General features: G+C 30.8%; 1 protein-coding gene across 1 annotated transcript; it reads right to left on the minus strand.

The window, feature by feature from the left end:
- Positions 1-4213: 4213 nt before the first annotated feature.
- On the minus strand, positions 4214-8330 carry LOC132733945 (protocadherin alpha-5-like). Its single transcript, XM_060720639.1, has 5 exons — positions 8205-8330; positions 7453-7626; positions 6201-6329; positions 4939-5094; positions 4214-4584 (listed from the first exon to the last, which is right to left on the minus strand). Exons 1-5 carry the CDS (start codon positions 8328-8330, stop codon positions 4357-4359), a joined length of 813 nt encoding a protein of 270 aa, XP_060576622.1. The 3' UTR covers positions 4214-4356.
- Positions 8331-10119: the final 1789 nt, after the last annotated feature.

The following is a 10119-nucleotide window of genomic DNA, read 5'->3' on the forward strand; positions in this document are numbered from 1 at the left end:
TGCCCCTTGACTTTTGACCTAGTGTACTTGTTATGACCAATCAGTATGTGAAATATGACGACTTGTGATAAACAGTTTTTTAAGATAATCCGCAAAAAAATACATGTGGTATACCCATGGATGGACAGACAGACAGATTTAAGGTCCATGTGACTATTCTGTATGTCGTGATAACCTTAACCTTGACCTTGACCTTTGAGCTTAAGAGTCTAAAATCGATAAGAGCTATCTACTAGTTAAAACCAATCAACATGTAAAAAATTAAGACTTTGTGATAAATAGATGTTAAGATAATCAGCAAATACCATGTGGTCTACCGACGTACAGACAGATGGACCGACCGGCATTAGCAAAACAATATACCCCCTCTTCGCCGAAGGGGGCATAATTTATAACATTTACATCATTTTAATTTTATTATATAAACGACATTTACATAATGAAGAAGAAAAACTTAATGTTAAAGTTTGTTTCACTGAATTATAAAAATTGTAATATGTAGTAGTATAAATATTTTGAATCTTGATGACATTTGTTTTGTGTAAAACACTGTAAGTGGTAAGTTTTATAGAATCTTTTAAAAATGAAAATATCTTGTTAGTTATCTACCACTAAAGATAGACTTGAAATAGTTTGTAAGATGTATAAGAAACAGGCATACGTGATTTCCATCTGTCACAGTGACCGAAATATTGTAAAAGGCTTTCGTTTCTCTATCAAGTTTTTCTGCCAGATATAATCTGAAATATAAAAATCATGTCTACACTTAATTATATATTATACTGTGCTCCAAACACAGAAAATATTTCTTTAAGAAATACAATTTCAGCTGAATTAAATGTTTGACAGGAAATAATAATAAATTATTCTGAGAAAAATACTTTTTGTGAATGTTGGATTTGTGTTTAGAAAAACAAAATGCGCAGCTACGTATGGATTAAGAAGAACTTACACTGAAATAACGCCTTAATGTAGTAAAAAAAGAAGAACTTACATTTTAATTGTACATCAATGTATGTTACCAGAAGAACCTAGTGCATAATAATTTTGCAACAACGTATGTAACTAAGAGAACTTACTAAGAAGAACTGACACTAAAATTGTGCAACAACGTATGAAAAGAGAAGAAACTAACATAAAAACTGAACAACGACGTATGTAAATAGAACTTACGTTACAATTGTAAACCAACGTATGTAACAAGAAGAACTTACATTATAATTGATCAACAACGTATGTTACAAATAGAAAAACTAATTTTATAATCAAAAGACTCTATGTATAGGTATAACGCCTGTATGTCTACTTTTCTGTACAGGTTTGAAAATCATGGGAACTTTTTCATAGACACTTAAAGATTTAACGGAGACAAACATGTCTTGGAGGGGGCTCTTTTTGATGACAGCTATATTTATTGGTGGACTTTCCCTACGGGTCCGTCTTCAGCGTTCACGTCATGCCATAGTATATAAACGGGTACGCTGAAGACCTTAGGTAGAACGTGACACTTTGCGAACTTTCGAGTAGCGTCTTGAAAATTTGCATGCAAAAAGTTGACCATATTTCTGATTAGGTTCCGTTGATTTTATTTTAATAGTTTCAGCCAATTTTTGTACACACGGCGTCAAAGTTGACCATCAAAGCCCGTTTTTGAACATGACGTCGTTGCGTATCCTTGGCAACTGTTACGGGTATTTCAACGCCATTGGCGGATAAAATATCTTAAATTTTACAGCATTCGACGGAAATTGTTATTGTTATACGCCGAAAATTGTTTGAGTAATGGAAAGAAAATTGTCAATTTTGTGTAAAATTTGACGTTAAGCTATGTTTTTTCCTGTTTTTGAAAATGTCGCGTTAAATCACGAATGTGTAACAAAGGTTTTTTATAAAGGTTAAAAAAATTGCATTAAGCATTATAATAACGTACCTGTTTTTCTCTCTTATTTTGAATTTATTTTCCACTTTTGAAACACTGAATTTCAAAATGTCCGTAGGATCTTTATCTGACGCCTGAAATATTAGTGATCTCTGCTTGCTTTTGAAACTGATATACAACGCTTAAAAACATTGATCATAGTTCTAAATATGTTAAATAGATCTTTACGGCAAAAAATATCATTTGCACAGTTTAAAATTAATAAAATATACCATTATAACAAGGGTATTTATCATTCCGAAAAGATTTCGTGTTCTAACATTACATTTAAGAAAATTTGTGGCAGTTTTAGAAATGCGGAAAAGAAAAGCTTAGTTTAGTGTAAACGGAAATCAAATATGCTATACTGAAACACTTATATTAGGCTTTAAGATATAAATCGTGCGATAGAATATATAATATTACTAAATTATTATTGTTCTCTATAATAAACAAAATGTCATGATGCATTTCCTTTTATCTAGGGAAAAAAAAATCCTCCCTTTTAATCTTTGGACTTTATAATTTTCACACGACTAGAATATTACCTTTAAGTATTAAACTTAAATCGTTCCTTATTTCTGTGGATCCAGTATACTTTAAATCTTTATATATTTCGAAATTTGGTTTCATGGTATTTACATCCGTAACATTAATGTCACTTCTTCGGGAAGATCTGGGAAATAGGACGACAATAAACAGTAATAGAATGTTTGGGACCGATTTAAAATCAGTATCTTGAAACTGTTAATATATTTTCATATAGTTACGATATGGTTAATGAATATAATATTAATTATATCGTGTACTGACACTAGCTTTAAATAGCGAATCTTTTATTAATGATTGACAAATCCTAGTCGTGGTATACAGCTTTCGATGCTTTTCATCAAAAAGTGTAGCAATACTTAACGCATCGTCGGCTACCCGTGGTTTATATTCAGTTCATACTACATTATCTAATACGTGCAGAATCATATGTACCGTGGGTTACTGACGATGCACTTAATCAGGAGCTTTATTCGGAATAACTGCTGCCTTTCTGATAGTGATCATGAGAGTATCTGCTTCGAGGTAAAGTGTATTGAAATGTTGATAAAATGTACGTATACAAACCAAACACATCTCGACAACATATAAGTTTTCCACTTAGTAACAGGAATGAGGTTTTTTTATTTGTTTTGCAACAAATTACTGTATGTCTGTAAGTCAGACTTTCCATCTGCTTTACTCTATATATGTTTTTTTCCGCCCGTCTATCTGTCTAGCCGACTTTCCCAAAATGAAATGCCAATTTGTTGCAGTTTCAGTCCATTTTAGAATATACATTTTGCCTTATTTAGACATCTGTCAATTGCTTGTTTGCTTGTCTTTCTGTCAGTCTGTTTTCAGTCTTGACAAAATTTTATGAAAACAAAAACATTAGTTAAACATGTGTGCCCCGTCCAAAAAAAGAAACACACAAAGTTCATGTAATCAGTCATGAGTCTCATAACCAACTTCCACAACAAATCTTAGATTTAGACCAAAGAATTTTCCGGTTATTTGACGGACAAGAATTTGTGGAAGAGGTCATAGTGTGTTTGACCGACTGGTCCTAAAATCAAATTGTATCATAGTTATAAGATACTTCTATTAAAAATGTGTCAGGGTTTAATCGCATATCAATACATGCACAGACTGTACCTTGGGTGCAGATATTAGTTACCTTAACTCCTGTTTACTGCTCTGTCTGTCAGCATGCTCGATGATTTGCTAAATATTTTCTGAGCTTTTCTTATTGTGTCAACAGTGAACGGGATTGCGATAGAAAAGTCGTATTCAGATGCTGTTATACATCGGTTATCTTTTGAAGACGACAGGGAACGTATTTTTTTTTAATTTTTGCCTACGGGTACAATAGCAGAGAACATCAAAAAAACCCAAATTGAAAAGTCGGGGACTTTGCGCCCCTTCTACAAAGCCTAGTGTTTCTTTGCTTTACATAACCATCTTCTATACTAAATGTCGGCCAATGCGTTCTATAGTAACTGGTCGTCCAATCTGCCTGTTGTAAAGGCGATCTTGTTTTGTGATCGATTAAAACCAAATTAAATAAGGATCATCTACCATACATTAACAATCTCAATACCAAATATAAGGACAACAGGTTTTTTCTATTGTTTGGACATGCTTTTCTTTAGATGCCACTGTGCTTATACATCAGACGTGCTAGAAAATTATTTAGCGTAATCACAAGTTATGACAAATCTTAATTTTAAATCTAAGATTTGAATGCCAAAGTATTCTGTAGTAATTGAGTTTTTTTTCCTGAAAAAAGACACATATCTTTAATTCACTAGAACATCCAATTAATATACATGTAGCTTGTTTAGGGATGACGCAATAGATATGTCACACGCATAAATTCAGTTGAGATGCCTGTGATGAATTATTTCTCAAAACGAATAGTTTCTAAAATATACCCTTATTTTTGTTGAATCAGTTGCCTTATCTTTAACTGTGACATCAAATGTGTATAGTAATTGTTCCGTATCGTTTAGGGATGACGTCAGATAAATGACACATCCGTGAAGCTCAGTTCTTATCACGAATGAATCGGATTTAGGCTGCATACTGCATTCAAATTCGCCGTTTGAACCTTCATCTGGATCAGACACATTCATCTGGGAATAAAATAAAGATAAAAAGTTATGTTTTGAAAATATATAACACTTTTGCATTTAGGTACTTCTGTTGTTGTTTTAAGTACAATGTATTTTCCATTGTAATTGTTTTGTTTTTGTAGGATTGTGTGTTTGTTTTGGGTTTATTTTCATAAATAATTATTTTGCGTCCTTACACTATATTTACTTCAAATTTGCATTGATGCTAATTAACTATTATTGTACGTGTTTGTGTTATAATAAAGTCCTTATAAAAATCATAAAAAACAAAGTCATTACACTAAAATCTTTACATGACAGTAATATAAATACTTTGACTCAATTTCTGATGACAAAACAAATAAATTATTTTACCTTCAGTACAGCAGATCCGTTTTTGATTGTTTTCAGAATAATGGAATAATCTGAAGAGTTAAATTTTGGAGTATTGTCGTTTTCATCCAACACCGTTATGTGTACTATACTAAAATTGCTAGTCCAGTTCGTTTTATTTGTAGCTTCAGCATATATCTTGTAAATATAGAGAAAGGGTCGTGAGTAAGATCGTGCAACACGAACTTTTGAATATCGAAGTGTTGTCCTGATATTAAATAACAAATTAATGTAAAAAAACACGAGACGGTTATATTACTTCAAATCAGTGAAGAAATATATATATACAGACGGGTATGTAGGATAGTTTGGCACATACGTTCACTAAAATTGTTGAAATATTAACAATTTGAATAAACCGTAGAGTAGTTTGTGAAATACAGTTATCACGTTAAGAACATGTTCTTCATTGTTAAAAAAGACCAAAATCATGTATACATTTATCTCTAATGTCTGAGTCCATAGGGAGTGGGGGTTGTGGGTAAGAGATTTTTTTCCCAAACCCCTTGATTTTGGCTTTTATGCGAAATCTTTCTAAGAATAGGATATTTGCTTAGTAGTAACACGTTCATTTTAATGAAAACCACTCAAAATCCAATTAAAAATTAGTAATGTTTTGCTCTTCACCCCTTCTGGAAAACTAGTAAAAGCCAGCACCCTATGTCAAATGCATTATTGTTTGGCAATATTTACCCGAGACATTATAAATATCCAATGACCTTTTGTCTGTAAATATCAAATTCCAAAATAATCTTACGGATTTTAATTTTGGCATAACGGTACATAACTTAAGTTAACTGAAAAAACACTTGCCCTAGTGATAAGGAGTTAAAACTTTTAGTTTCAAATTGAAGGCTGTATGTTCGAAATATTATTTTTAAGTGTTTTTTTTTTATATTTTGCACAACATAATTACTATGGCTTTATGCATGCGATTCATCCCAAATTGAAATTATGAAAATGTTCATATGCATCAAAGTTATGTTTTTGGTTTTTTTTTTTATTAAATCAGTCTCAGGTCAATATTGACAAACAATACCCTTTGTGGAAATTTTGTTGCCCGATCTGGTAAAAAGAATCATTTATCCGCGCCAGTCTCCAAATAAGGACCTTAAGTATTTGTACATGCAATGTAGTAAAATGGTCATTTATTTATGAACAACATTGTTGTGACTAGTGGTATAGTCCGTTTAATGTTAGAATCGGCATGTGCAGGTTCGTTGTTATAAATAGAAGAAACATACCTTAAGTTCCTCTGACTGTATAGTTTCGCGGTCGACAGATGCTTTTACAGTAATCAACCCAGTACTTTCATCCACAGCAAAGTATACGCTCGTGTTGTTCATCTTATATCCAAATTTCGCGTTTACACCCTGGAGAATATTATTTAAATAAAAATTAAAACATCCATAAACTTTTAAAGCACATTACGATTCAGAATGTTTTTTCTTCTTTTTTTATATTAAGGTGCATTATGTGTTTAAAACATTGTAATAACGGATTAAAGCATCATCGGTAAAAAAAAGCTAAAATAATGTGTCACAAAGGAAGAAAAGGGTAACAGCGGTATTTCGATTTCTGTACAAAATATCAAATCAATATCATTAAATCAATCAATATAATCAGTATAAAAGGACACAAAAAATGAAAGCGTTTCAAAAAGTAATGTTTAGGCTTCCTGTGCCTTTAAAGATATAGTATGCTCATTTTTATATAAAAAAACAACACTTCTAGTGCAAAAATTATTAAAATATAGGAAATTCTTACTGAATATGTCTCACTTGAATAAGTGAACGCATAAACTATGTTTGGAAATCTCTATTTCTTTTACCTGGTAATTTATTGGGTCTTTTTTTAATCTATCATTTTTTTGATGACATTATGTTTGTGTTTGCCTACAGTGTGTTTAGTTTACATTTAAAAAGAAACTGTATGGAAATAACCATTATTTTAATATATGAAATTTGAGCATAATACATCTTTTACAAAGAAAGTAACGATGTGTTTAACGTTCCTTTACAAATTGATATTTTCATATGTTAAATGTTTTGGACATTTGATAAATTCAATATTAATTCTATTCAAAGTGTTTCTTTTCTAAACTTAAGATTAGATATAACAAAAGTAAACGACTGTATCTGGTACAGTGAGAACACTTTGCATGCTAGGCAAAGTTCTTTAGGAAAATATGTGATCTGGTTTCTATTTCTATTCATCTTCAAAGAAATAAGAAAAGATTGACTGACAAAAAGTTTGCAAAGTTTTAATAAAGTTTGTTGATGTACTTGGCATCGGAACAGGTACTAAGCTCTATCAAAGGCAAGTTTGAGGTTATTGTTAGGCAGTTATTAGGTTAATGAATAATAATGATGAATAAACCACGTTTGTTGTTTTCGAACTAGTGTTGCCAACAAAAATATCAGACAGGTAGTACAAACATCATAGTAAACATGATAATATTCACCTGAAAAATCACAGCACACTAATAAAACTTACAATATCCCTATCAGTAGCCGATACTACACACAAGATAGTTCCCACCGGACTATTTTCCATCACTGAAACATTGTGAGTTGTCTTTAACATTTCAGGTTTGTTGTCATCAATGTCGGTGACGTCAACTTTTATACTAGTGTAGTTTGTACGATCTTTATTGTTGGTTTGAAACCCCTATTTATATAAATAAATAGTAAACATTTTTTTTCTTTCCCAGGATATAATGAAGTATGCCTTTTGGATGGTGCGAAAGAATCTCACGAGATCTATGACAAATAAACTATACCTTATGTAACTGTTAAGTATAAGTTAGTTAAACTTTGCATTATTCTTGGATAGGAAAACAATCGTCGATCTTTTTTTTCCTGTTAATTGGCCTTGGTCTGATTTTTATTTTAGGTCATTTCAAGGGCGAAAAATATGCGAATTGAGACAAACTTTATTTTAACTATTGGTTTATGTTTCTCATTTAATCTTTAATTAATAAATTCACGAAATTCAATTCAATATTTCTTTAAGTTTTCTTTCCGGAGACTGAAAATTCTAATTCTTTAGATTTGAGTGGAAAAAAAACTCATTTCCAATTATTTGCAATTTTTTTTAATACTCAAGGGCAGATAACTCGAAAACGAGACTTCAGATGTTCTTTCACATAAAATAGTTGTAATGTCATATTCACCTGCATCTACTTTAGGCGCAGATAAGATATAAAATCGATATATGATAATCAGAAATATTTTAAATGGTATTACCTTTACAGTTATATAATAAGCATTCACTTTCTCCCTGTCTAGTTTCTTTAATAGTTTAGAGGTCCCTTGCTTGGCAACATTCCAAATAGTTTTACCCTTGTCAGATGCGTCACTACAAAGGAGCATTAGAAGTCATCATATTTTAATATTTATGGTACAATCTATGTCGATTGCTGTAATATGTATAAGACTAGTAAATTTCTGTTTTCTGTTCATGTTTATTAAAAGCTATACAAAGCTTTTTCAAATTTCTACTTGGATTAAAGATATTGGAAACAAAACCTGAATTTCCTGAAATTGTCGTATCGTTTCCGATAATATATTGTGAATTACTCTGGTATTATATCAATTTTTAATTGTTTGTTAAACTTAGAATATGTATATAAAATATTGTTTACCAGAAAATATTCGTAGATTTATCTTCTGATTTTATACCCTTATCCAGAGTTCATTTGCTTTTACATTGCATTTAGTCTCACCCTTGAATTTTCCTGCAAGTATGAATATCCAACAAGTCAGCTATTAAACAGCTTATGTGTTTTTTTTTTTAGAATTATACTTTAAATTTTAAAAGTTAAAATTTACATACAATTTTTTTTTTGTGCAATATATTTTAACTGGAAAATAGCACCAAAAATGTCGCGTTTTATTTGGGGAAATTTTTGTACTAAAAAATTTTCACGTTTATTTTTTATATTTGTCTAGAATAAAAAATTAAAGTTTCACCTTTAGATATGCCCACAATTATAGGCAGTTTTTTAAATTCAAAATTCCCCTTTATCATTCCGGTCTTCCCCAAATTTTAATATTTATAGTAAGCGCTATGAAGCCTTTAATCTTCACATAACTTGTTAAGTTGCTTGGTGGATGTTCATAGTCAACAGAGCTATCTAATATGATACTATTCTTATTTCTATCCTCAAGAACATCACCGGATACATCAACCTAGACAAAAAAATAAATATTCAATTTCATTTAATGATGTTTAAGGGGATAGGTGATTGTACATATAGGTAACATTAACACTATTGTAACAATGGCATAAACAAAAACAGCATTGGTGCATAGCATCAAATCAGAGCATAAATTTTAGAGAACATCTCGTTATTTTATACGTATAGAAAACTTGAACAGTAAACGTCATTTAGTTAACTATGTTGAAGTAACTGGTTTTGCACTGATCATGCCTTTCTGTCCGATCATGATAACAATGGCCATGCGGTAGAAACACACCATTCTGTGTGGTAGACATATTTATGTCAAGAGCCCATCATTTTGAAGTGCAATGTTTTGAATCTTACCTTTATTCTATTGGTCAGGAATAGAAATAATGGACATTAAGATTTCAACATTAACAATGATCATTTTAACGGCAAAGTTAAAGTGAAAACAAATTAAGATATTTTAAAGCTAAATTTAGATTTAAAGATTACCAAATATATTTATGACTGAAAAGGGTCCTTACCTCACCTGCATATGGAAGGGTATCAGAACTTGCATGAAGCTGATCATCACAAATTTTGAAGTCTAATAGGGTTTCGTCGACCGTCGTATTCTTATGAAGACAAATGCAATGATATATTAGTATTAATTCTATATCCATTAATACTAATCATAAATTGAAATTTGATTGGAGTAACACAAAATGTCATATAAATGTACATTTATCTATAAATCTTATACGTTAATGATATGTAAAGTTTCAAGCAACGAATGTCAAATCAAGCAGAATAGTATTTTGTTATATTTTGATCCTCTTATTGCCCACATCTGTCAGTCATTCTGTTTTGGTTTATATCAGAGAATCACTTTATTTTTTAGTTTTTCTGAAGCTTGGTAGAAATATGTACAAAAGAATGACATGGGTATCCTTAAATGCCATCAAAACTTATAATTGGATATGTTAAGTTATTCA

Source organism: Ruditapes philippinarum, unplaced genomic scaffold (assembly GCF_026571515.1).
Source record: "Ruditapes philippinarum isolate M1 unplaced genomic scaffold, ASM2657151v2 ctg21035_1_1_1_1, whole genome shotgun sequence".
Lineage (NCBI taxonomy): Eukaryota > Metazoa > Mollusca > Bivalvia > Venerida > Veneridae > Ruditapes > Ruditapes philippinarum.

Bases quoted from the DNA above. Each gene is read 5' to 3' on its own strand.
- LOC132733945 (XM_060720639.1), bottom strand. From the start codon at position 8,330: ATGCTCCTTTGTAGTGACGCATCTGACAAGGGTAAAACTATTTGGAAT. The intron at 5,095-6,200 runs GTATGTTTCTTC...TATATTTACAAG, and splicing joins TACAGTCAGAGGAACTTAAG to ATATATGCTGAAGCTACAAA. The intron at 4,585-4,938 runs GTAAAATAATTT...TTTTATTCCCAG, and splicing joins ACGGATCTGCTGTACTGAAG to ATGAATGTGTCTGATCCAGA.